This window comes from Macaca thibetana, chromosome 2, assembly GCF_024542745.1.
Source record: "Macaca thibetana thibetana isolate TM-01 chromosome 2, ASM2454274v1, whole genome shotgun sequence".
NCBI lineage: Eukaryota > Metazoa > Chordata > Mammalia > Primates > Cercopithecidae > Macaca > Macaca thibetana.
The window spans coordinates 97,529,056-97,556,839 of NC_065579.1; the positions used below are offsets into that span (position 1 = coordinate 97,529,056).

A 27,784-nucleotide genomic window follows, 5' to 3' on the forward strand; every position below is an offset into this window, starting at 1 on the left:
AGGGGTCCACCGCCTGATCCCCCTGCCTCGAGGCTGCAGCCCTGGGATGCTCTGGGGTTTCTGTTGGCCTCTGTGTGGGGCTTTAGTGCCCTGGAGAGTGAGAGGAGCCGCCTGTGTGGAGTGGGATAGCCCTCCCCTATGGGGAGGGCATCTAGGAAGTGTCATGGCACAGGGCTCAACACGGTCTGGGCTGGTTGTGTGAGAGAGAAGAGTTGGGCTGTGAAGTGAATTAGGCCTGCCGCCAAACCCCAACTGGGGGGTCAAGTCCCAGTGACAATCTGTGGGACTTGGAGACAGCTTGTATCTCACGGCTTGAGGGAGGCAGGTTAGGGATGTATCCCTGGTCACTTTTTTTTTTTGAGACGGAGTCTCGCGCTGTCGCCCAGGCTGGAGTGCAGTGGCCGGATCTCAGCTCACTGCAAGCTCCGCCTCCCGGGTTCACGCCATTCTCCTGCCTCAGCCTCCCGAGCAGCTGGGACTACAGGTGCCCGCCACCTCGCCCGGCTAGTTTTTTGTATTTTTTTTAGTAGAGACGGGGTTTCACCATGTTAGCCAGGATGGTCTCGATTTCCTGACCTCGTGATCCACCCGTCTCGGCCTCCCAAAGTGCTGGGATTACAGACTTGAGCCACCGCGCCCGGCCCCCTGGCCACTTTTGAGGGAGGCAGGAGCGCTCAGGCAGGGCAGTCTGCGCAAATACCCCAGGAGCCGCGGGGCGCGTAGAGCCGGTCTGAGCAACTTGCCGGGGGCGGCTCCCTGGGAACCCTTCTCCAAGGCCGCAGGCAGAACGGGCTTGAGCTTGAGAACGGGGCCTGCGCTTAACTCACTGGGGACTCCCCTGGGTGGCCAAGGTTCTTTTCCCACGCCCTGCCCCACAGCTGCTCTCCAGCTGTCCTCTTTGGAAGCTGTCTGGTGTCCGGGAGAGCTCTGGGCCTGGGGTCCAAATACCTGGGTTCAGTCTCCTGTGGTTCCCTGGCGTGGGCCTCTCTCCTCTGTACCATGAGGGGTTTGGACAGGGGTTACGAAGCCCTTCCTACCTGCCCGTCCGTCCCTCAGGGGCCGCTGCAGTCTCAGCCTCCTGACTCTTGGCTGCTCTGCCTCTGGGCACTTTTCTTGGCCAGGCGCGGGGCTGGTACCTCTGGTGTCCACGTCTGTTCACGCAAGCAGGTGCCTCCTAGCTCTTGGAAGCCATGGAGGAAGGCGGGCTGCAACCGTCGGGTGGGGGTGGGGGTAGGGGGTTTCACCCTCTGGAGTCCTCAGGGGTGTCGGGGGAACTGGGTGGTCAGAGTGGGGAAGTTCTCTTGGGCGGGGTCACTAGGAGCCCTAAGGCAGCACTGCCGGGGAGAGTGGGACCTCAAGAGGCGCTCGGGGGCGTGGTGGGGTTGGATCTGAGGCTGAGGTGAGGCCAGCGACAAGAGAACAGTGGGCGAGCCAGTGGCCAGAAGGGCTGGGGGATGAAGTGAGGTGCAGGGAGGGGGGCCCGCCGGGGTTCCAGGCGGAGACCGTGACCGCAGGGAATGGCTGTGTGAGGCCAGGGTGTGGGTGGGACGGCATCGGCCTAGATGTCTTCCTCAGTCCAACTTAGATACGAGGGAGCTACAGACTGTGGAGCAGCAGGCACGCTGTTCCTCTACCCCTACTTCCAACTATGCCACTAAGTCCTGGGCACCTGCGGCCTGCTAGATGGCATCCATGACAGCCCAGGGGATAGAGAGAGGAACTTGCCACACCTCCAGCCAGCTAGAGCCTAGCAAACCGCCACAACCTCCCGCTCCTGCCAATATCCCTCTTGACACAACCCGATTGGTTCCACATCCACTCCCCCGTGGCCTTGTGCCTGAGGTCTGGCCCCATTGGAGGGTCCCGTTCTCCCCTGTGCAGTGACTGGCTAAGGCTTAGCTCAGCGGTGTAGTTGTGCCCAATCAGACGCTGAGGAAGGGCAGATGGGCGGCTTCTGGGAAGGGCACAGTCACAGTGCTGGGAAGAGGCTGTCTGGCTCCGCGGCCCTGCAGGCGGCAAGTGATTCGGTGGCTTGACGTTCCGGGCATCCAGGACCCACTGGTTCACAATCAACTGCATTCATGCGACTGACTCCCAAAGCCGGGCTCTGGGGGATGGGGGGACACCAAGAGCTGGTGCCAAGGGCGCCATTTCAACTTTCTCCTTTCCCAGCAAACACAGGCACCCAGGCTGAAACAGAGTAAAGATCCTGGGGTCTCAAGACTCAGGCCTATATTGGTGGCTGCCATTGACTGACATTTCAAAACATGAGCCTCTTCTAGAAACTGTCCATCAAACACTGAACAACCACTGAATAACAGGCCCTGGAGTGGCTCATCCCATGTAAGGGCAGGGGCAAAACTCACTGATGCGTGTCCACTCTGGAAAACAGGATGGGCTCGCAGGACCAACACAAACACCCATGAAGGGGCAGACAGGGAGAGTCGGGACCTCCAAAGACAAGTGGTGCTTGAGCTGCCTTGAGGAGGCTGCCCCATCTCTGAGGTGGGGGAGGGATCAAGGTACCTGACTCCTGAGCTGAGGGAAACAGGCCTCTGCCAACCAGGAAGCACGGCGGCCCTCCTGGCTCTTCACCTTCTCCAGGTGGGCCAGGGCATCTGCTGCTGTCCGAGTGGAGGTGCCCACGGGTCTGCAGCATCTTGGCTACAGCAGGATAGCCAGTGCTGGTGGGAAGGGCTGTATACGTGGGCAGCACATGGCATGCTTGTGCCTGCGAATGCAGGGCAGTCCATGGACACAGCTAGGGAGGTGGGCACCACCACTGGGCAAGGAGGGCCCTTTTCTCTGCAAGCCCAAGCCCAGGCAAGGGCACCAGGAGTGGCTGCTGGCCCTTGGCTTGGCACCATGGGCACACCCTGCATTTGAAAGCCCTGGTGTCCCTGTAGGCAGGAACCACCAGCAGCAGCCGTTCTCAAAAATGGCCCAGTCTTCAGCTACAAGCTTTGGTGCCTGGCCTCCAGCCAAGCCCCTCACCCTGGGCTCCTGATCTCACCACTCCACCTTCAGTGACCTCACCCATGCTTGTTTCAGAACAGGGAAGCCCACTGCAGTCCCCATGTGGGCAACAGGAGTCAGAGAGGTTGCCTTTAACAGCTCAGTTACTATTGTTTATGTTGATAAAGGGTCTGTTAACATATTGCAAAAGAGAACCAGGAAAGAGGTCCAGCGTGGGAAGCACTGCCTTACTGTTCCCCGCTCTCAACTGAGGCTCCTGTGATGAGCACAGTGGGTACACACCCCATCCCCAACCTGTCCACAGGTCCCTGGGCCATGGTGGGGCCGGGAGTGACACTGCTGTGAGGGGAACATGGAGAGCTGGTGGCTCACTCATGGTGAGAGGCTCAAGGGTGGCAGTGGCTTTGCAGCAAAGTTGGCAGCTGGAGCAGTGTGTGGGGCCTGGGAAGGAACAGACAGGGTGGGGCTGGGGGAACTGCCAAGGATCCTGAGCTGGGCCACTGCGAAACTGAGACGGGTGCTTGTCACATGGGAGCTACTTCATTTGGCTAAGCATTGGGTCTGGGTTCAGGAGCCACGATGCTGCCCCGAGTACCCATCCCCCACCACCGTGGTGGGTGTCGCACACAGGCCTCTGCCAACAGGGCAGCTGGGCACACCGGGCTCTCAGGTTGCCTTCTCCTTCCCGCTTTCCTTTGGTTCCTCTTTCAGGTTCTCGGTCACGAGCTTCATTTGCTGTTAAGAGAAAATAGGACACCAGGTGAGCCATAGAAGCCTAAGGAGTGGCACCTAAGTAGTGGCAGAAGTCTCTGCTCTCTATGGAAGCCTGGCCAGCGCCTTTGACCCCAGGGAAGTGGTGACTCTGATGCTGCCTGCAGCTTCCAGCAAGTCCCTGGGTCTGACTCTGAGGAGATGGCAGACGGTTGGTGTGGTGGAAATGCAATGTCGCACTGTGTGAGCCCAGACCAGCAGGGATTTTAAGGACACTGAAATGAGAAGCAGCTGGCGTCTCCTCCCTGGATGGCCAGGATGAGAGGAATAGGGGGACAGGGCCTGAGAGAGGATGGGGCATAGGCTTGGGACCAAGTGCTTGCTTTGCCCCTGGGCACTGAGCGACCCTGGCAGTTTGACCTCGCTGAGCCGGAGTTTCCAAATCTGCAGTGAGTGCAAGAATGCATATTTTGCAGGGTGGCTGCAAGTATTGTTGTCCACGAAGTTCCTGGCACAGAACAGATGCCCCAAATCATCAGATGTTTCTCACCAGCCTTTTATCCCTAGTACAGCCACAGGACTTACCCTGACCCCTCTGCCCCCATCCTCACTGGGAACAACCCATTAAGTCTCCATGAGGGTGACATCGAGATAGAGGCGCCCTCCTGGAGGGCAGGATAGGAGACTTCCAGGGAGGTGTCAGAAGGGAGTGCCTGTGCCCACAAGCCAGGCAGCGGTGTGAGGGGCAGTTCTGCTGCTTCTACCTTCCCCTACCCCAGCCCTGAAGTTCCCAGACACTTCAGTTTTGTGGCTAGAAATCACCACTGCAGTTCTGCCCTATTTGTTGAATAAATGAATAACTATAATACTGTGGAAGTTGGCTTCAAACAGATTTTCAATAACAGTGATTCACTTATGGAAAAACAAAAGTCTTGAGTGCAAACGCGGCTGGTGCCCCCAGTACCTGGCTACTCATCTTGAGAGCCCCGAGGGCCACACAGGGCTGGAAGCAATACCGTGCTCCCTGTGGCTTTCAGTGGGAGAAGCCGCTTTCATAGGCTGTCTATCGAAATCCCTTGTCTGCTGCTTTAACTTACCCTTCTAAGGATCCTTTAGCTCTGCAGCGCCTCAGGAAGGCGCTCTCAACTCCTGACCATTCTCCTGTTTTCTGAGCCTGGCCTGTCTCCCATGGGGCAGCTCAGTGATGGCTCCTGGAAGCTGAGCCCTCTGCATTTGGCTTGGGGAGGGGACTGGCTGGCCCTTTCTTATCCATGTCGAAGCAGGGCTTAGGAGATGACTTTTGATAAGAAAGGGGGCTACGGAGAGTCAAGGTGACCAGGTTATCAGCAGTGGGGGTGACAGGGTTCTTTCTGCAGGGGCCACAGCATTTCAGCAGGCCTGGAGTAGGGGGTAGACACAGGAGTTAACACGGGCCCAGGGACATGCCCTGTCCAAATGACCCACCACTGTAAGATTTCTATAACCTTCATCCTGCCAGGGGGATAGAGATGGTTTGATTAATAGTTCACAAACCTAGAGAGGCTGAACTGCCAGGCCCTGTAAAAGTCTCCCCGGAGTTTTTTGCATCTGCTACCTCTTCCATGACTAACATTTCAGGTCTTCCCACAAGCCCATGCTGTTAACTCCAGATATAAAATATCACCATAAATAAAAACTATAATATTTCAGCCCAGGTTCACTGCAGACTCTTCTAGCTGTTATCATTTAATACTTATACGACTTTTAAAATGTCTTTTTTTTTTTTTTTAAGAGGGTCTCACTCTATTGCCCAGGCTGGAGTGCAGAGGTGTGATCACACTGCAGCCTCGAACTCCTGGGCTCAAGGGAGCCTCCTGCCTCAGTTTCCCAAGTAGCTGGGACGACAGGCATGAGCCACTGTGCCCAGGAAATTTAACTAAACTAAAACAGTAATGAAGACAGAACATTCCCCAGCTTGTCACAGAACCTTGCAGCCACATTTCCCTGGCATTCCACATGGGGAAGAAAATAAAAATGGGAGCATTTGAGGCTCCTTTCAAGGCAGGTGTGGCTGGAAGCCCCGTGAGGTCAGGCACAGAAGCGTCCAGCAGCTCTCTGGGAGGGGCCCTGCTCCACAGCAGCCAGGGTGGATGGGCCTTCTCCTCCGAATGACCAAACCCAATGTGACTTTTGTCTCACTTCCTGGGGCTGCTTCTGGGGTGCCCCCCACTTGTCCTTATAACTGATGTGCCCATGAGGGGCTTCTTCAGGGCCACAGCCCCTTCTCTCAGGCCCAGGGTTGGGGGCTTCACCCAAGTTCGGGGAAGGAACTCAGAACTCACTCGACTGGGCTCCTCCCGCCTGCAGTGCCTGCCTTGCTCAGGGCAGCACCTAAGAGCCTGAGGATGTCCGCGAGGTCACAAGGTCATCTGCGCTGAACTGCACTGCTGGTGGCAAAGGTAGAAAGAATGGCCAGGGACCCTCCAGTCCTCCCTTGCCTCAGGCCAGGCAGGAGCCATTTGCAGAATTCTGCTCTTTCCTTCACCTGCCCTGGAGCAAGGCTTCTTTTAAAGCCATGAATGATCAAGTCTCACTGGAGTTCTGTGATCCCCAAGTTGGGCCATGGCCATGGGATGACTCAAGGCGAACTTGGCAGCCAGGAGAGCAGGAGGGGACAGGAAGGCTGTGCTCTCAGGGCCTCTACAGGGCAGTGGCAGACCAGGTGATTTCCTTCCAAGGGCACTGTCCCTCCCACGGCCATGGTATGGAGGGGGGCTCAACTCAACTCCCTGGGTTGCCCGTGCCCACAATCTCCAGCTGGGAGACCCTAAGCCAATGGCAGAACCAGAAATTAAAACCTGCAGCTAAAGTCCAAAGAAAAACCCAAGTGATTTGGAGGAAATGAGCTGCAACAGCCTGCTTTGCTGAGACAAGTTAAGTTGTCATGAAGTCAGTGGCTGACACCCACACCTTTTCTGTGTAAATGGGGCAGGCCTCTACCTCCCTTGGCTGCAAATGGAGTCAGAGCCACAGATACTCATTACTGGCTGACTGGCCCCAAGATAGCTTCTCTTAGGTAAACTAATTGCTATCTACCACTCCTGAGTCTGTAACCCTCAGTATGGGGTCATGCGACTTACAACAAGAATATCTCATTTGTCTTCCCTGTAGTGACTGTGATGCAAACCTGCCCTCCTGGTGAAGAGGAGGCTGAGCCCTAATCACAGTCCTGGTCCAAGAGCACTTCCCACACCCTCCCCGATGGGGAAGTGGGAGCACTGGCAGAAGCGACGTCAGGATCACAACATTTATGATTAGGAAGGAAACTTGAAGAACAGTCAGTCTCATGGCCACTTAAGAATCCTGAGACCTGGTTAAATGCAGGCCCTACAGTGGGCCCCAGACTCGAATTTTTAACGAGCCCTTGAGTTTTTCCACTGGCTATCCCAGGCTTGCAAATCTCTGATTTGTTGTCGGTCACCTTTCACAAATAAGCAAGCTTGGGCCACAAGGGGTGAAACAGGTTTCTCCCAGGCCATACTGCAGGCGCTGGCTGAGTGGGCTGGGACAGTGCCTAGGCACCAGGCTGCCTCTGGCAGCTCAGCTCTTTGGCTTCTTCTCCTTAACAAACCTGGCTGGAGGGTGGGTGGGGTGGGAGTGAGCAACATTATCCCCTTAAAAAAAACCTGGCTTCTTTGGGGATCCTTAAATTAAAACCTTCATAAAAATATAAGCAAGATAATAGAGCTGACAACTTCTCCAAAAAAGTATCAAAATGGAGAGAGAATGGAATTTTCCCCTAACTTGTGACTCATTAAAACACCCATGCTCCAAATTATTCTTTAAAAAGCAGTAGTTTTTTGCATCATGATTACTAATGATTATAATAGGAACCCAATCATTAAGTGTGTTGGCCAAATGCACAGCTTGACCTGAGGAAGACTGTGTGACTGGATCCCCTTTTCTCTTTGGAGAAGTACAGAAAACTTTCTGAGAACTGCAACGCTTCCCACAGACCTGGAATGGCCACGGTGGACTCCATAGACTCGTGATAACCACGGTGGACACCATGAACCTGAAATGACCCCTTCTCCCTCCCAGCCTTGTAGCAGAGACTCCCTCTGGCTGAGCCCACAATAAACTTTAGGATCCTTCTATTCATAGCATTCAGGGAATCACTACCATTTGATTACATCTCCTGCTCAATTTGAAATCTACTAGCAACTACTCCATTACCCCTTCTCACCCCTGTCCCCCTCCCAAACCACAACCTACAGAAGGAATCTGTCTGGGGAGCCCTTGACTGAAGGATAGAAAATCCCATGTGTCACCAGTTACTGTTCACCAGTGGCCTCACCATTCATGTCCTCTGAGTGCAGGGTGCAGTGGCTGGGATGGAGCCAGGCTGGTGGCCACATAGGGTGTCTGGGAATGGAGTTCTCAGGCCAGTTCAGCCCAGCAGCAGCACCTGGCTCCCCTGAGCCACCCTAGCCTTAGGTGTGCAGGCCTGAGAACAGAGCATCATGATTACTCATTCCTACTCCCCCACCCAGAATCTGATTTAATGCACCTAAGTGTGGCCTGGGCACAGGGACTTTTCAAAGCTTCCCAAGTGATTCTAACATGCAGGTGAGGCGGAGAGCCACTGCCTGAAACGAAGCCACCCTCCAAGTCTCCCTGAGAAGGGAATGGCAGGGAAGAAGGGAGGATCAACTTCGAGCCTCCTGCACTCAGGCTGTGCACACACCCCTTATTCACGCCTTGCAACCACAAGCACGGGCTTCTCTACAGGTGTCACTGACATGGCCCTGGGGACTCAAAAGGCTACACAGCTTATTGAGGACATACAGCTAGAGTCAGGGCAAAAATCAAGCCTGACAATTCAGACAAAAAAGGAGAGTGGGGCTTCTGAAGCACCTATTTTCACAAAGACTTTATTCGTTATCTCTATTGGAAAGTTTACTTCAAACAGTGTTCTGAAAATATCATCATACAATGATTAAAAAGTCCAAGGCTGTCTGGGCTTGGTGATGCCATAAGGCTCTAACCAGCCACGACAGCAGTGAGTAGAGGGGCAAGAAGGTGCCCGCAGCAGCCCACCAGGCAGTCCTGGAGGGAGTTACGCCCACCTCTTTCCCTCTGACTGTTGCTTCGTTTTAATACTTGACAAAATGTAAAAATGTAAGACTTGCGGGCAACCACAAGTGCCAGTGCTCCAGCTCCCACCTCCCACCCCAGGCAGTCTTTCTCCCAGTTGTCCCCATATCAGGAAGCAGTGCCACCACCAGCCAGCATCTCAGACCGTGGAACTTTGGCCATCTCTGCGGATGCCTGCTCCCCCGGTCCAGCCCCTCTACCTGTCACACACCCACTGCTCCTGCCTCCCTCCTCAAGGCTGTGCCCCTGCCTGCACTGAGACTGCACCCCAGACCGTCCCATTCTTGTCCCAAGGCAGCCCAAGCAGGGTTTTAAATGGAGGGCTGTATATGCCACTCCAAGGTCCCCACCACGCTGGGGACTGCAGTTCATCCCTTCTTGTCTCTCATCCTCATACCCTGCTGCCCTGCACTCCAGCCTTGGTTCTGCTCCAGCCACCAGCTCCCTCCACCCAGGCTCGCCTGCCCTGCCTGAGCTTTGCTGGCAACTCCTTTCTGCCACTCAGTCCTCAGCCTGTCTCTTCCTCATCCCTCTATTTCCTCCTCCCCTGTCACCATCCCATCCCTCTATTTCCATTCCTGCACTCCTCTCATTACCATCTGGTTTATTCATTGTTTATTTGCAGATTTTTTTTCTGTCTTAAATGTTGTATCCTTCCTGGTATGTGGTATCCAGAGAGCAGGGCCATGACTAGACCTCAGGGCCTATGACAGTGCCTGGCACTGAGTTGATGCTCCATGAAAACTGGAAGAGGGACCAGCTTGCAGCCTGCAGTAGCAGCCAGAGAAATTCCAATTTAGCCAGTAACCTCAGTGTAATTCCGATGAACTTGTAAAGCCTCTTTTTTCATGTGTATGAAAGAGAAAAGCCTCTTTTCTCACGTAACACATACTCAAGTTCTTGAAGTCAGCATCACGCTATGGCCCACGAATTGGCCAGTCCCATATATGGGATCACAGAAAACACACCAGTAGCATGGGCTTTATGTCAGAAGCACCGGGTTTCAGGGTTCCCAACAGCTACCTGCCCTGGTAACAGTACAGATTTGGGTCCCAGCCTAAGGTTTTGACTCAGAAGCTGGGTGAGGGGTGGGTGGCAGAAATCATGGCTAGCAAGCTCAAGCTGGGTGAGGGTCAGGGGTGGGGTGGCGGGGAAGTGTGACAGAAATCATGGTTAGCAAGCTCAGATGTGGCTCTGGTGAAGGGGAAGGTGGTCTGCAGTTACAGCTGTGTGGGAGAAGGACGGTGCCAAATTATCAGCTTGGTCCCAGCTAGAAACAAAGACTCCTCCAAGAAAATCAAATCCCCACTCCAGAAAGGCTCTCGCTCAAGCAACAGGAGACGTATGAGGGAGTCTATGACACAGTCCGTTAACTGCATGAGCTGACCGTGGGGTGGGTGGATGTCAGTTCAAAAAGGGGAAACAAAGGTGTAATGTCTGTTTCTCAAATGATCTTTTGAGCCCTGTTTTCTCTGCACATCTGGGTTTCAGAGCAAAATTTCCCAAAACAGAAGTTAAAGGACTTTGAAAGGAGATATTTTGAGACTGCAAATTACTTCCCATGGAGAGTGAGGAGCCCACAGAAGCCAGAGGTTGGCTTTCCAGCCATCCCCAGGCACACACTTATTCTGACGCTTCTGGAACAGGGAGCTAGTCATGTCTGATTAACTACAGCCACCTCCCAAATCTGGGCTGTTGGACTCCTCACACACCTGCCAATGCTACAGGTCATGAGGTTCCACAGGTGGCCAGAAAGAGCTGGATGCTATCACAAAATGACCAAGCAAAACGGACCAACCTCCCTGGGTCTAGGGAATGTCGTCAGGGGCAGCGAGCCCTCACCAGGGCTGCTCATCCCCTCTGTCCTTTCATGTTCTATCAGTGGGCACTGGTATTTTCTCCAAGTTATGAATACCCCAAATATACATGAAATCACCTAGTAACTAATCCAACAGACCCTTCTGCATAACCCCCAGGCTGCAGCACGGAGTGGACGCACCCATCTAGATGGTTCCTGCAGGCTGTAGGGCTCAGGCCTGTGGGTCTGGGTGTCAGTCCTATGCTTCCTAGGGTTCCCTGTGCCAGGTTCATGCCAATCTTGGCTACTTTTCTCCCCATTTCCTGCATTTCTAATCGCTCTTGTACAGCAACACCTCTTTTTTACCTCCTTTGTTGATATGACTTTTAATGTCTGCTATATTACCTGTGTATAATTTAAATTTATAGTGACCAACACTTACATCACATTGCATGCCAGGCACTGTTCTAAACGCTGTGCACATTTGATTTACTCCTCATAACCACCCTATGAGAGACATACCATTATCATTTTAAAGAAAAAACAGAGGCACAGAAAGGTTGAGAAACTTGCACCAGGTTATACAGCAGGTTTTAGCCCAGGCCATCTGGCTCCAGAGCTGGCTCCTAACCTGCAGGCTGCCCTGCCCCTGCCCTGATGTCGGATCTAGATGTTTCATTTCTGTACTATAATAATATCACCCAACTGTCCACCGGAGTCACCTGTGCTTTGAGATTCAGATTCAACTGGATCACACTTCCAATCCACGAGGTCTTGCAAGTATCTCTGAATTATTGGTGTGAATCCAATTTTGTCTTGTCACACCTGGCTCAGATTTCCTGCTTCTGCTAAATCTCTGAAACCATGGCAGCCTGGCTCCAGATACACTAGGTTAACCTTATCTTGATCTATATGCACACATTTTAGCAAGATATTAAAGAGTGTTTAAAACTTTAAGAATCAGCTGGGCATGGTGGCTCACGCCTATAATCCTAGCACTTTGGGAGGCCGAGGTGGGCAGATGACTTGAAGTCAGGAGTTCAAGACCAGCCTAGCCAACATAGTGAAACCCCGTCTCTACTAAAAATACAAAAATTAGCCGGGCGTGGTGGAAGGTACCTGTAATCCCAGCTACTTGGGAGGCTGAGGCAGGAGAATCACATGAACCCGGGAGGCAGAGGTTGCAGTGAGCCGAGATTGCACCACTGCACTCCAGCCTGGGTGACACAGTGAAACTCTGTCTCAAAAAACAAACAAAAAAAACTTCAAGAATCATTTTTTTGGGTGGGTGCAGTGGCTCATGCTGGTGATCCCAGCACTTTGGGAGGCCAAGGCAGGTGGATTACCTGAGGTCACGAGTTTGAGACCAGCCTGGCCAACCCTGTCTCTACTAAAAATACAAAAAAAAAAAAAAAAACCAAAAACAAAAAACCGCCGGGTGTGGTGGTGGGTGCCCGTAATCCCAGCTACTCGGGACGCTAGTGCAGCAGAATCACTTGAACACAAGAGGTAGAGGTGGCAGTGAGCCAAGAATGCACCATTACTTTCCAGCTTGGGTGACAAGAGTGAAACTCCATCTCACAAAAAAAGAATCAATTTTTTAAAAATATCCAGAAGTCCTTGATGATTTTTTTTTAAAGAAAGGCTTCCAACGGGAACAAGAACATGAAAATGTGGAAACCACAGTGAGACAGTTGGCAAAATCACAAATGCTCAAGCAGCTGAAACTCGGATGCAAAGGCACTTCCTTTAAACAAAAATGATTTAGACCAGGTCTCCTACTCTCCTAGTTAAAAGAGGCAGGTGAATTCTTGAAATCACAACTTCCTCAGAATCTTCAGGCAGGACTCCCTGGACTCCAGAGCCAGAGAGAGCAACAGGACAGTTTATTCCCCTCTTGCCCATGGCAAGCCACAGGAGCCTGGGGGAGAAGGGTGTCTTCCTAGAACAGAAGCTCCTTGAGGGATGGATTTAATGCCGTATAATATTTTTTGTTTGTTTATTTTTGTTTTTACAACTTTGTCACATTCAATATTTTTAATAAATAAAAAACAGGCATGTGCTTTAAATATTATCCAACTTATTACCAACTGCACCCCATTAAAACGTGTGACCTGGAGGAAAGAGAATGGAAGGAGTCCCTTGGTGGTTCAGTGCTGTGTGTGCCCCAGATGTGTTCTGATGGCCTCTTGTCACCATCTGGCTGGGATAGAGAGCTGCTGAAGAGCACCGCCAACAAAGAGCATGGCAGAACTAGAAACCTCAATCTGCAAGGGACTGCAGTTTACTAAACACATAAAAGGGAGCAGAAACATTAATAAATTATTCAGGAACGAGAAAGGTTAAAATAAGCCATGTCTCCTCCACTGGATGAAGAGAAAAAGCTGGCAACAGATGTTGCTTAAAAGGCTGAATTGAATGGACAGTTTTTTGAAATATCCTGATATAAGCATGGAGAACAGTGGGCTGGGGGTGTACTGCGGACATCGACCAAGGGTACTAGAGAAGTGGCCTGAGGCTGAGATGGGGGCAGTATTTTTTTTTTTTTTTTTTTTTTTTTTGAGATGGAGTCTCGGTCTGTCGCCCAGGCTGGAGTGCAGTGGCTCGATCTCTCCTCCCTGCAAGCTCCGCCTCCCGGGTTTACGCCATTCTCCTGCCTCAGCCTCCCGAGTAGCTGGGACTACAGGCGCCCGCCACCTCACCTGGCTAATTTTTTTGTATTTTTTAGTAGAGACAGGGTTTCACTGTGTTAGCAGGATGGTTTCGATCTCCTGACCTCGTGATCCGCCTGTCTCGGCCTCCCAAAGTGCTGGGATTACAGGCTTGAGCCACCGCGCCTGGCTGGGGGGCAGTATTTTGACACTTGTGAAGTAGAGGTATAATTGTAAATAAAAAGAATCAAAGTCCCTAACATCAAAAGCAACCTATGACTAATCTTAAGGAAATAATATAATTATTTACAAAAGCTACAATTACTTCTGGAATGACCATTAACTATGTGTATTATGGCAACATAGGTAAGAGGGCAACAAAGAGTGAGGAAGACATGGGAGTGATGTTCCCAGATGGGAGGACCAAAAAGACAATGAAGGTGACACCAATTCTGAGAAAGGGGGAAATTTTCATATTTTTTAGTATTCAAATAGTAATGTAAAAATAACATGTAACCAGTTTGCCTCCAAATCATAGGGCAAAGAATGAAGTTTCTTTTTAAAATAACTTTGGCATGGCTTCTTTCTAGTTTCACTGTAACTAGATCTACAGCTGTGATGTTATTTTGCAAACAGAAATGCAAAGAGGAGATCTTCCACCCAGGTTCTGCTGTAAGACGGCGGTGAGCTGTTTCAGAAGCCAGCGAGATCTACAATCTTCTTGCGTATTATCCTCGGCCCCATGACACTGACACATTCAGTGATGTTACTAGGACATTGTCCCAATTGTTCAGGTCATCTAGATGACCAAGAGCATCTGGTCTGGAGGAGACATTTCCTGGACAAGACTTACATAGCATCACTTCTTTTTTAAAACAATATTTAAATTACTTTTTTTTGAGACAGGGTTTCACTCTGTCACCCAGGCTGGAGTGGAGTGCGGTGGCACAATCACAGTTCACTGCAGCCTGGACCTCCCAGACTCAGGTGATCCTCCCACCTCAGCCTCCTGAGTAGCTGGGAGGCTGGAGTGTGCCACCACACCCAGCTCATTTTTTGTATATTTTGTAGAGATGGGTTTTCACCATGCTGCCCAGGCTTGTCTTAAACTCCTGGTTCAAGTGATCTGTCTGCCTTGGCCTCCCAAAGCACTGGGATTACAGGTGTGAGCCCCCGCACAAGGCCCACAGCATCACTTTTTCAGGAAGGTGCTCCCTCCTCCTTGCCTGGGAGGAAGGGTGCCAAGTCCTTCAGGAATAACTACTTTCCTGTCTGGAAGCCTTGGAGCCAAGGAGGGCGGCAGCATTGCTCTTTCACAAGCCAGAGAGTCCCCTATGTTGCCACACAGGTCACCTGGGGCCCTTGAGAGATGAGACCCAGAGAGGTTTGTGACCATCCAAGGCCAAGATGACCATCTAGCCAGCCCCCATCTTTGATCTGCAGGCTCCATGTTGATAGCTAGAGAGCCAGGGCTCAGGTTCAGGCCGGGAGAGGAGGCGTGGCCAGGCCAGCGGACACCAAGCACAAGTGGCTGCTCCAAAGAAACCCTCCGCAGGTTCCTTCAGTGAAAGCCATGGCTAGGTGACATTTACAGATCCAGGAACTGAAACCTTGACAGTTTGGTTAGATCAAGGCATGACACAGAAGTTTAAAAGCCCAAAGAATAGAAATAAGCACTGCACCCACTTTCTGCACACCTGAGAAGGTAAAGGAGGCACCCAGGCATCAAAGGACCCCTGGTGGTGGCAGAGGGGATTGGTTCCATTCTTCAGAAACACCAAGTCCATCACCAAGGTGAAAACAGATCCTTATGAAATGCAGCCACAACTGCAGGCCACAGAGAAAGTATAAATGTTTCCCATCAGCTTTATAATCTTTCCCAGGGCAGTTTTCCCCACATCTGAACACTGTATAGCCCTTTGATAAATGCAAAAATCAAAGAGTCTCTAAAAGGACCCTGAGCTGGGTGGCATAGTGGTGGCGGTGGCCATCTAAGATGCCTTGGTGGTCAGAGGTAATCCAGTGTCCAGCCTCCCACTGGAGTCCCGACTCATGGAGTATGAGGGGACACAATTTCACTGTGGCATGAGAAAGAAACTCAGTTTAGAAAGTTAAAGGATGAGGTAAGAGCCCACTAAATGAAATGTAGGAGACAGTACACTGCCCACATCAGTTTCAACACAACTTAGTAAATGTTACTGTTAACTATAAAGGGAGAACAACTTTAATCTAAGAAAACACTGCCAGTGGCCACAAGGAAAGTGAAAGTGGGATGAGTAGGAGCAGCTGCCAAAGGGTGAGCTCCTTCTCTGCCCAGAGAAGCTCTGCACCCACTTTCTGCACACCTGAGAAGGTAAAGGAGGCACCCAGGCATCAAAGGACCCCTGGTGGTGGCAGAGGGGATTGGTTCCATTCTTCAGAAACACCAAGTCCATCACCAAGGTGAAAACAGATCCTTATGAAATGCAGCCACAACTGCAGGCCACAGAGAAAGTATAAATGTTTCCCATCAGCTTTATAATCTTTCCCAGGGCAGTTTTCCCCACATCTGAACACTGTATAGCCCTTTGATAAATGCAAATATCTATATCCTCTATAATGTCATTTAAAATTTCAATATTACTACTATGAATAAAACAAAATTGATAATTACAACATTATGATTTTTTAAATTCTATATCCCCTCACTGCACAAAAGATTACCATGTGCCCTTCCCCCAAGAGCAGGGCCCTGTTGCTGGTCAGTTGAGAAGGGCTACCCCTGGGTGCTGATGGCTGTGAGTCGTCAGAATTGCAGGCACTAGGCACCCCTTCTATAGAACCTGGGTGAAGCTAGAGCCATGGATGGTTGACTTGACTATGCTTGATTTTTGTGTAGGAACAACACAGTAAGTGTTAGGCAGGGATTCTAGCTTTATTCACTTGACATCATTTTCCCTCAGAAAAGTTAATTTTTACTCATTCCCACCTATAAACCTCAGCAAGCAGGATTAATTACTGCTTCTCCCCAACACCTTTCATTTCACTTTAATTTTCCATTACCTATAGCCCTTCCTGAGTGGCAGTCCCTGTAACCAATACTGATCACTAAATACAGGTTGATGAAAATGTCACTGAACACTCCTCACTGCTATGCTACAGGATCTTGAGCACACACGGCAGCCAGTCAATATTTTCGCAAATCTAGAACTCAAGTGACACAATGCTGTCCCAGTTGGTGACAAAAGGCCATCAAAACACATCCGGGGCACACACAGCATGAACCACCAAGGGACTGTCTTTCCATTCTTTTTCCTCCAGGTTACACATTTTAATGGGGTACAGTTAATAATAAACTGGATAATATTTAAAGCATATGCCTTTTTTTATTAAAAATATTGAATGTGCTTTTGCAATTGGAGAACTTAGAAGCAGTGAGGAGTGAGCCCTGAACTTGAAAATGGCGAATAGAAGGAAGGACTAACCTGCAGCTTCCACTCGGGCAAACAGAGCAGCGCGTGGAGACCCACATCATGAACTTTTGCTCCAAGAACTACTGTAGGAACATACCAGGAAAGCCAAGAGAATCCACAGACCCTTTGAAGGAGGTGGACTGCTGCCGCAGGCTCTGTGGGACAGCCAGGAACTAAGTCGGCTTGCTTTCTCGGCTGGGAGGCATGTAGCCTGGGGAAAGTTCTCAGCCCCGGAAATAAACTCAGCGCTGTTGTGGGGGCATGGTGGGAGGGAGACTGGCCTTTTGGACTGTGGGCTGCATGGGAGCTGGGTAAGGCCTGTGGCTGCTGGCTTTCCCCAACTTTCCTGATGACCTGTGTAATACAGCAGAGGCAAGGTTGTTTAACACCCCTAAAAGATCACACTAGCTCACCAGCAATGGATCCAAACCAAGATCAAATCTCTGAACTGCTAGAAAAAGAATTCAGAAGGTTGACTATTAAGCCAATCAAGAAGGCACCAGAGAAAGATGAAGTCCAACTTAAAGACATTTAAAAAAAAATGATGCAGGATATGAATGGAAAAATCTCCAGTGAAATAGATAGCATAAATAAAAAACCATCACAACTTCTGGAAATTAAGGACGCACTTAGAGAATTGCAAAATGCACTAGAAGTCTCAGCAACAGAATTGAACCAACAGAAGAAAGAATTTCAGAGCTCAAAGACAAGGCTTTCAAATTAACCCCATCTGACAAGGACAAAGAAAAAGAATAAAAATAAATAAATAAATAACAAAGCCTCCAAGAAGTCTGGGATTATGTTAAACGACCAAACCTAAGAATAATTGGTGTTCTCAAGGGAGAAGAGAAATCTAAAAGTTTGGAAAATATATTTGAGGGAATAATTGAGGAAAACTTCTCCAAAATTGATAGAAATCTAACATCCAAATACAAGAACCTCAAAGAACACCTGGGAAATACATCACAATAAGATTATCACTTAGGGACGTAGTCATCAGGTTAGGTAAGGTCAAGATGAAGGAAAGAATCTTAAGAGCTGTGAGGCAAATGCATCAGGTAACCTATAAAGGAACCTATCAGATTAACAGCAGATTTCTCATCAGAAATTCTACAAGCTAGAAGGGATTGGGGTCCTATCTTTAGCCTCCTTAAACAAAACAATTAGCCAAGAATTTCGTTTCTACCGAAACTAAGCTTCATAAATGAAGGAAAGATAGTCTTTTTCAGATAAACAAAAGCTGAGAGAATTCGCCACTACCAAGCCAACACTACAAAAACTGCTAAAAGGAGCTCTAAATCTTGAAACAAATCCTCAAAATACACCAAAATAGAACCTCCTTAAAGTATAAATCTCACAGGACCTAAAAAACACCACCACAATGAAAAAAACAAGGCATTCAGGCAACAAATAGCAAGATGAATAGAAGAGTACCTCACATCTCAATACTAACTGCATTAATCCGTTCTCACGCTGCTCTGAAGAAGTGCCCAAGACTGGATAATTTACAAAGGAAAGAAGTTTAATTAACTCACATTTCTCCATGGCTGGGGAGGCCTTAGGAAACATACAATCATGGGGGAAGGGGAAGCAAACACGTCCTTCTTCACATGGTGGCAGGAGAGAGAAGTGCCGAGCAAAGGGGAACAAGCCCCTTATAAAACCATCAGATCTCATGAGAACTCACCTGCCACCATAAGAACAACAGCATGAGGGTAACCGCCCCCATGATAAAAACAGCTCCCACTGGGCCCTCCCATGACACATGGGGATTATGGAAACTACAATTCAAGACGAGATCTGGGCCAGGACACAGTCAACCCATGTCACTAATGTTGAATGTAAATGGCTAAATATTTCACTTAAAAGATACAGAATGGCAAAAGGGATAAGAATTCACCAACCAAGTATCTGCTGCCTTCAGGAGACTCACCTGACAAATAAGGACTCAAAGGACTCACATAAACTTAAGGTAAAGGGGTGGACAAAGATATTCAATGAAAATAGACACCGAAAGCAAGCAGGAGTAGCTAGTCTTATATCAGACAAAACAAACTTTAAAACAACAGCAGTTAAAAAGAACAAACAGGGACATGATATAATGATAAAAGAAACAGTCCAACCAGAAAATATCACAACCTTAAATATATATGTACCTGACACTAGATCTCCCAAATTCATAAAACAATTACTCCTAGACCTAAGAAATGAAATAGACAGCAACAAAGTAATAGTGGCGGACTTCAGTACTCCACTGACAGCACTAGACAGGTCATTAAGACAGGAAGTCAACAAAGAAACAACGGACTTCAACTATACCCTAGAACAAATAGACTTAACGGATATTTATGGAACTTTCTACTCAACAACTGCAGAATATACATTCTACTCATGAGTACATGGAACATTCTCCAAGATAGACCATACAATGGGCCACAGAACAAGTCTCAACAAATTTAAGAAAATTGAAATTATGGCAAGTACTATCTCAGACCACAGTGGAATAAAACTGGAAATCAACTCCAAAAGAAACCCTTGAAACCATGCAAATACATGGAAATTAAATAGCCTGCTCCTGAATGATCATTGGGTTAACAATGAAATCAAGATGGAAATTAAACAATTCTTTGAACTGAATAATAGTGACGCCACCTATCAAAACCTCTGGGATACAGCAAAGGCAGTGCAGATACAGCAAAGGTGGTGCTAAGAAGAAAGTTCACAGCACAAAATGCCTATGTCAAAAAGTCTGAAGGAGCACAAAAAGACAATCTAAGGTCACATCTCAAGAAGCTACACAAACAAGAATAAACCAAACCAAAACCCAACAGAAGAAACGAAATAACCAAGATCAGAGCAGAACTAAATGAAACAAACAAACAAATAAAAATACAAGAGATAAATGAAACAAAAAGCTGGTTCTTTGAAAAGATAGACTAATAGTGAGATTAAGAAAAGAGAAGATCCAAATAAGCTTAATTAGAAATGAAACGGGAGATATTACAAACGATACCACAGAAATACAAAAGATCATTCAGGCTACTATGAACACCTTTATGTGCATAAACTAGGAAACCTAGAGGAGACAGATAAATTCCTGGAAATATACAACCCTCCTAGTTTAAACGAGGGAGAAATAGAAACTCTGAACAGATCAATAAGAAGCAGTGAGATTGAAATGGTAATTAAAAAGTTACCAACAAAAAAATAATCCAGGACCAGATGGATTCACAGCTGAATTCTATCAGACATTCAAAGAATTGGTAACAATCCTATTGACATTATTCCAAAAGATAGAGAAGGAGGGAATCCTCCCTAAATCATTCTATGAAGCCAGTATCACCCTAATACCAAAACCAGGAAAGGACATAAAAAAAGAAAACTACAGACCAATATCCTTGAGCACAGATGCAAAAATTGTCAACAAAATAGTAGCTAACAGAATACAACAGCATATCAAAAAGATAATCCATGGCTGGGCGCAGTGGCTCATGCCTGTAATCCCAGCACTTTGAGAGGCCGAGGCGGGTGGATCACGAGGTCAGAAGATCAAGACTATCCTGGGTAACACAGTGAAACCCTGTCTCTACTAAAAATACAAAAAAATTAGCTGGGCGTGGTGGTGGGCACCTGTAGTCCCAGCTACTTGGGAGGCTGAGACAGGAGAATGGCGTGAACATGGGAGGCAGAGCTTGCAGTGAGCCGAGATCGCACCACTGCACTCAAGCCTGGGCTACAGAGCGAGACTCCATCCCCCTGCCCAAAAAAAAAAAAAGATAATCCACCATGATCAAGTGGGTTCCATACCAGGGATGCAGGGATGGTTTAACATCTGCAAGTCAATAAATGTGATATATCACATAAATCAAATAAAAAACAAAAATCCCTGGTTTCATACCTGGGATGCAGGGATGATTTAACATCCGCAAGTCAATAAATGTGATACACCACATAAACAGAATTAAAAACAAAAATCAAATGATCATCTCAATAGATGCAGAAGAAGCATTTGACAAAATCCAGCATCGCTTTATGATTAAAACCCTCAGCAAAATCAGCATAGAAGGGACATACCCTAAGGTAATAAAAGCCATCCATGACAAACCACAGTCAACATTTTACTGAACAGGGAAAAAAGCTGAAGGCATTCCCCCTGGAACAAGACAAGGAGGCCCACTTTCACTATTTCTATTCAACATAGTACTGGAAGTCCTAGCCAGAGCAATCAGACAAGAGAAAGAAACAAAGGGCATCCAAATCGGTAAACAGGAAATCAAACTGCTGCTGTTTGCTGATGACATGATCATATACCTAAAAAACCCTAAAGACTCATCCAAAAAGTTCCTAGAACTGGTACATGAATTCAGAAAAGTTTCCAGATACAAAATTAATGTACACAAATCAGTAGCCCTGCTATATACCAACAGCGACCAAGCTGAGAACCAAATAAAGAAAAGCTTTTAAAATAGCTTCAAAAAAAAAAAAGTATAATATTTAGGAATATACCTAACCAAGGAGGTGAAAGACCTCTACAAGGAAAACTACAAAACACTGCTGAAGTAAATCACAGATGACACAAACAAATGGAAACACATCCTGTGTTCATGTATGGGTAGAATCAATATTGTGAAAATGACCATACCACCAAAAGCAATCTACAAATTCAGTGCAGTTCCCATCAAATACTACCATCATTCTTTACAGAACTACAAAAAAAAAAAAAAAAAAAAAAATCCTAAAATTCATATGGAACCAAAAAAGAGCCTGCATAGCCAAAGCAAGACTAAGCAAAAAGAACAAATCTTGAGGCATACATTACCCGACTGCAAACTATATGATAAGGCCACAGTCACCAAAACAGCATGGTACTGGCATTAAAAAAAGCATATAGACCAATCAAATAGAATAGGGAACCCAGAAATAAAGCCAAATACTTACAGTGAACTGATTTTCGACAAAGCAAACAAAAACATAAAGCGGGAAAGGACACCTTATTCAACAAATGGTGGTGGGATAATTGGCTAGCCACATGTAGAAGAATGAGACTGGATCCTCATCTCTCACTTTATACAAAAATCAACTCAAGATTAATCAAATACTTAAATCTAAGACCTGAAACCATAAAGATTCTAGAAGATAACATCAGAAAAACCCTTCTAGACACTGGCTTAGGCAAAGACTTCATGACCAAAAGCAAATGCAACAAAAATAAAGACAAATAGATGGGACTTAATTAAATTAAAAAGCTTCTGCACAGCAAAAGAAATAATCAGCAGAGTTAACAGACAACCCACTGAGTGGGAGAAAATCTTCACAATCTATATATACAACCAACAAAGGACTAATATCCAGAATCTACAAAGAACTCAAATCAGCAAGAAAAAAAAAAAATCCCATCAAAAAGTAGGCTAAGGACATGAATAGACAATTCTCAAAATAAGATATACAAATGGACAACAAGCATATGAAAAAATGCTCAGCATCACTAATGATCAGGGAAATGCAAATCAAAACCACAATGCAATACCTCCAATAAGAATGGCCATAATCAAAAAATAAAAAGTAATAAATGTTGGCATGGATACAGTGAAAAGGTAACACTTTTACACTGTTGGTGGGAATGTAAACTAGTACAACCATTATAGAAAAGAGTGTGGAGATTCCTTAAATAACTAAAAATAGACCTACCCTGATCCAGCAATCCCAATACTAGGTATCTCCCCAGAGGAAAATAAATTATTATACGAAAAAGATACTTGTACATGCATGTTTATAGCAGCACAATTTGCAACTGCATAAATATGGAACCAGCCCAAATGCCCATCAACCAACGAGTGGATAAAGAAAATGTGGTGTATATATCATGGAATACTACTCAGCCACAAAAAGAAATGAAATAATGGCATCTGCAGCAACCTGGATGGAACTGGAGACCACTGGAGACATCAGCTGAGGTAACTCAGGAATGGAAAACCAAACATCTCATGTCCTCACTCATAAGTGGGAGTTAAACTATGAGGAGGCAAAGGTATAAGAATGATACAGTGGACTTTGGGGACACAGGAGAAAGGATGGGAGGGGAGTGAGGGATAAAAGACCACACACTGGGTACAGTGCACAGTGCTCAGGTGATGGGTGCACTAAAATCTCAGTAATTACCACTAAAGAACTTCTTCATGTAACCAAACACCATTTGTTCCCCAAAAACATATTGAAATAAAAAAATTAAATGTGACAAAGTTCTAAAACAAAACAACCAACCAAACAAAAAATATTATACAACATTAAATTCATCCCTCAAGGAGCTTCTGTTCTAGAAAGACACCTTCTCCCCCAGGCTCCTGCGGCTTGCCATGGACAAGGGAGCTCTCTCTGGCTCTGGAGTCCAGGGAGTCCTGCCTGAGGATTCTGAGGAAGTTGTGATTTCAAGGATTCGCCTGCTTCTTTCTAGCTAGGAGAGTAGAAGACCTGGTTTAAATCATTTTTGTTTGAAGGAAGTGCCTTTGCTTCTGGCTGATGGCCACTCCTCTCTTCCTGAAAGCAATCTGAGATAAAATACTTTAAAAAGAAAGAAGGAAGGAAGAAAGGCGGGAGAGGAGCAAGGAAGCAAAAGAGAAAGCAAGAAGGAAAGAAGAAGGAAGGGAAATAAAGAGGAAGAAAGGAGGAAAGGGGAAGGGAAAAGAAAGGGAAGGAAGCAAAGATATCTTGAGAACTCAGGGAATCTTGGCTTTGCACATGGAGCCAGCAATACCTGATCTGAGAAACTTAAATGTTCCCTCACAATAGAGAAAAAGGAGACGCCACTGTGGGCTGGGTCTCTGCAGGTGGCCTCATTCTCATGAAAAGGTTTATCTTCCTTGGTAGGGATTCAGGTTGCTGCACGGTGTCTGAGAAACAGGCTTTTTCAAAGTTGTGTGTAGGTGTGTACATGTGTGTATGTGGGTGTCCAAATCAGCTACCTCTGGGAAGGAGGCAGAGAGAATGAGCAGGGGTCACGCCTGGGCTGCGCTGACAGCTCCTCAGTCCCAGCAACCCGTGTGCATCCCTGGACTCTACAGGTGGTCCTGCTGAGGGAAAGGGGGTTAAACCTGGAGAAAGTCGCCTATGAGTAAGGGTGGGGCTTTCCTAGGGGCAGGACTGAAACCTAGGATCTCCATTGGGAGGACAGAGGGCCAGTCTCGAAATGGGGAAGAGAATTAGGAACTTGAGAGTGCCCTGATGTGGTTGTTTTCTTCACTGGACTCTGGGAACCGTCATACAGTCATATGTCTCTTAGTAACAGGATGCATTCTGAGAACTGTATTGTCAGGCAATTTTGTTGCACTGTGAACATCACAGAGTGCACTTATATGGACCTAGGTGACACAGCATACTACACTCCTAGACTACATGGTGTAGCCCCCTGCTGCTAGGCTGCGAATCTGCACAGCATGTTACTGTACTGAACGCTATAGGCAACTGTAACCCCATGGGAAGTATGTGTGTATCTAAACACAGAAAAGTACAGTAATAATCACTGGGACCACCATCATATATGTGGTCCGTCACTGACCAAAACGTCGTCACACAGTGCGTGACTGCACTTTGTGCCCAGCTTTAAGGTTTCCCTTCCAGCTGTAATTGCCCCTTATCACTCCCATGCCTCCAGCCTCATCTTGGGGTGCTGGGTGGCAGGGAGAGCTTGAGGAGGGCAGGAGGGAGAGCACTGTCAGGTGGAGGTGATGGCTGAGATTTCTAGACCACGGTTTGTGGCAGAGGCCCTACATGCATCTGGGAGCAGTCTGTAGCTGGGGCTAAGTGAGGAGTAGACATGAGATCCCCTGTCCATCTTTCCCCAGATATTCCAAAGAAAGGTCTGTGAAGAGAGAGGACAGCTTCTGGGGCTACATGAGGCATCACTGAATACCATAAACACTGTGGCTCTCAGCGGAAGCCATTTCAGGATCAACAGAGGTGTCAACGGCTCACTTCCAAGTGGCTGGTACTGGGCACTGCCCCTTCTGGGGGGAGCTCCTCTGCTGAGGGAGTCCACAGGTGGCAGGACAGCCCCTTTCCTCTGATGGTTTGGTGCACCTGCCCTAGCAGAACTCCCCGAGTGGCTGAGTTCTGTGGTCCACCCTGTGCTGGGCTTGTACCCCCAGCGAGAGGCTTCCTGTGGAGATCTGAGACTTGGTTTACGTATACTGAGGGACATGTCTGTGTTTTTCCAGCTTCTTTATTTTTTCCTGACAATCCTAAATTGGATATTCACCTTTCTTAGAGGAATAGGTTATAATGGCACACACAAAGAAATACATGCAGGAAGGCAGGGTACCGCTTTATCTGTGAAAGGTAAATGACTTTTTCACAAACATGTGCACTCTAGGTTTTTGAGAGCAAAGAAATGAAAGAACCTGGTGTGATCAAAACACAGGGCCTGGATGCAGAAATTGGGGCATTTGTGACTAACAACCCCTGTGTACAGCCTTATCAAACCATACCAGGTTCCTCCTGACTAAGTAAGTGCTTCAGGAGACAGCTGGCCTGCGGTGTGTGTGTCGGCACCGGTGGGCTGAGATAGGGTTTTGAGAACTGCAGTGATTATAGAGTTTCATGGGAATCAACCATGAACTCAGCCCCTGTCGGCAGCCAGCATTATGCACACACCCCAGCTGGCTATGAACAGCGGCGCTCCCAGGGTGACAGGGTGTGGCCCTGGGAGATGGCATGGGCGAATGCATGGCCTTATCCCTGTGTTCCTGACCACATTCCAAAGGCTCTTTTGTGTTCTTACCAAGATAATGGAAATATAACCGCAGCTAGTTTCTTACTCTCTATGCAATATCATAGGCTCACACTTTGATCACCTAATGGATATTAAAAAGTTCTGATTTTTCCTAGGCTCTGAGAAAACTAAGAAAAACCTTAAGTACATGGGTGAAATTGGAACGTTTTTGGTTCTTTAGGTAAGACCAATATTACCAAAGTTAGATATGTTACTGAAAAAAACTAATGTTTATGAATTCACAAAGAGAATAAAAGCTAGAACCTAAAATATTATGGTTCAATCTACACAGCACATTCAGAAGAGTATGCAACATACTAAGAGAAGTAGTAAAACACATTTCAAAAAGTCACTATGGAAAGAAGCTAGTCCCAAATACTACCTACATGCCAATTCCCCGTTTCTATTCACTGCTTCTAAGTCTAAAGATATAGCTGTACTGTACACTGAGAGCAGCAATGGCTTCCTTCTGTTTCCTTCACACAAACCTTTTCAGAAGCTGGAAAGTTCTATAAAGATGGCATCTAGCCCATGTGACTGGTACTCTTTGGAAGGGAGATCACAGTCACAGTTTAGGTTAAACTGCTGGCCAGCATGATCCTGCCTAAACCATATGGCTGCAGACAAATGAACAAAAGTTGTGAAATCTAGAGTGTGTTAGAACTCTACCTCCTTGCTTTGCTTTTCAGAAACATGAGCTGATCCACTCAACAGGTGTTGAAGCAAATATGCCTTCAAATATTTAGTCCTTCCTCTAACATTACTAGTGCTTTCTTATATGAAGCCAAGAACAGCAGAGAACACAAGAGATAAGCTGTTTGCTAACAGGAAATCCCTTGGTAAAAGTTATAAAATATAGATGATTTGAGCCTGTTACCCTGAAAGACCTGCAAGCCATTTTGTTAAAAGCACATCAAATAAATGTTTCAGGAGCTCATGGTCAGCTTTCAGTGGGTGATTCTGTGTCACCTAGCAAAGCCCACAGCTGATTCACAGTTAACTTGGATGGATCTAGAAGAAGAAAGCAAACCAATATTTCCATAAGTCATTTCAGAGAAGTCAAACAAACAAGCTTGCACCAAATAAATAATCATGCAACTGTACTGGGTTGTGTTTATTTTATTGCCCTTTGAACCAAGCATTCCAGATAAGTATGTAGCAAAGCACATGGATAAATGTTCTTACTTATGTAAGCCTGATTAAAAGGGCATGAAAACCAATGGAAAGGAAGATTAAAACATCCACAATGACTTAACACAATAAGCTCAAGGATAAAAACTACCATTCTTATTTTCAAAAAGGAACTGGTATCAGTATCAACACTTCCTCAGTGTCCTCGGAAAAGCCAGTCACTCCCATGCGTGTTCCGGGCTGGGAGGAAGTGATGGCTGACCACAGAGGAAAGCACGTACTAGACGGAAATGGAACAAAACAAAACAAAACTAAACAGCGGGGTGAGTCAGAGCCTAATGGCCTTGACTCAATGAGAGACGACTCTTTCCAAACAAAACCTTCATCAGGTACAAATGTGCATCACCAACAGTCACACGCAAGAAAGGAACTCTGCCAACAGTTTTTAAAGTCCTGGCCTCCAGGGAAAGTCCTTCATTCTTAGGGAAGCAGGGTCTCACACAAACCCCACCTATGCTATTTAAAATGTGCTGAGGAATGTGCGGTCCCTGGGAGAGTGTGGGAGACACCCAATATTCCAGCCACCAACCTGACACACCTGGACTGGACCTTGAGCCCACCACCCCTGGGTCTCCTCTCCCACTTCTCTACAGCTCCCTCCCCTGCTCCTTCCCCACTGCCCTTCTGGCCGGGAACCTTAGTGCAGAGCCACTGTGCAGGCTGTGCAGGCAGCTCTGGGAAAATCACAGATGCCTCTCTTGGCTCTCACTCTCAACCTCTGTGCCCAGCACACTGAACAGTAGCAGGTTTCTAGTTTCAGGGTCCTGCTGTTTGAGAGTTCTTTGGCTTTGCACAGACCCATGCATTTCTATTACTGAAGGCACAGTGCATGTGCCACATCTTCATGAAGCCTCCGTAGTCCGCCACAGGTAGGACTGATGTGCTCCACTCTGTGTTCCCACTGGGCTGCACCCCATAAGCAGAGGACCCAGTGTGGGAGCTGACATTACCCTGTTTGCTGGTCTCCCTATATCTGAGATGTGGCACAAAATTGGGGGTGAGCCAGAAGACTTATGAGGAGGACTTATGCAAAGTAACCACAAACGCATCTTTGAGGGGTCTCTTCTGCCCTTGGCTTCAAAATTAGACTCAAAAATGCAACTGG

General features: G+C 47.5%; 2 protein-coding genes across 3 annotated transcripts in view; both read right to left on the minus strand.

Annotated features, from left to right (window-relative positions):
- The window catches only part of HIGD1A (HIG1 hypoxia inducible domain family member 1A), a 1,051,097-nt gene that overhangs the window by 566,773 nt on the left and 456,540 nt on the right, over window positions 1-27,784 (minus strand). The gene's annotated exons all lie outside the window — the stretch shown is intronic.
- ANO10 (anoctamin 10) overlaps window positions 3,082-27,784 on the minus strand; it is a 240,035-nt gene continuing 215,332 nt past the window's right edge. For both annotated transcript variants that reach the window (XM_050780384.1, XM_050780385.1), the window contains exon 13: window positions 3,082-3,711. In XM_050780384.1, the coding sequence (XP_050636341.1) occupies window positions 3,643-3,711 (69 nt within the window). In that variant the 3' untranslated portion in view covers window positions 3,082-3,642. The remainder of the gene's footprint in view (window positions 3,712-27,784) is intronic.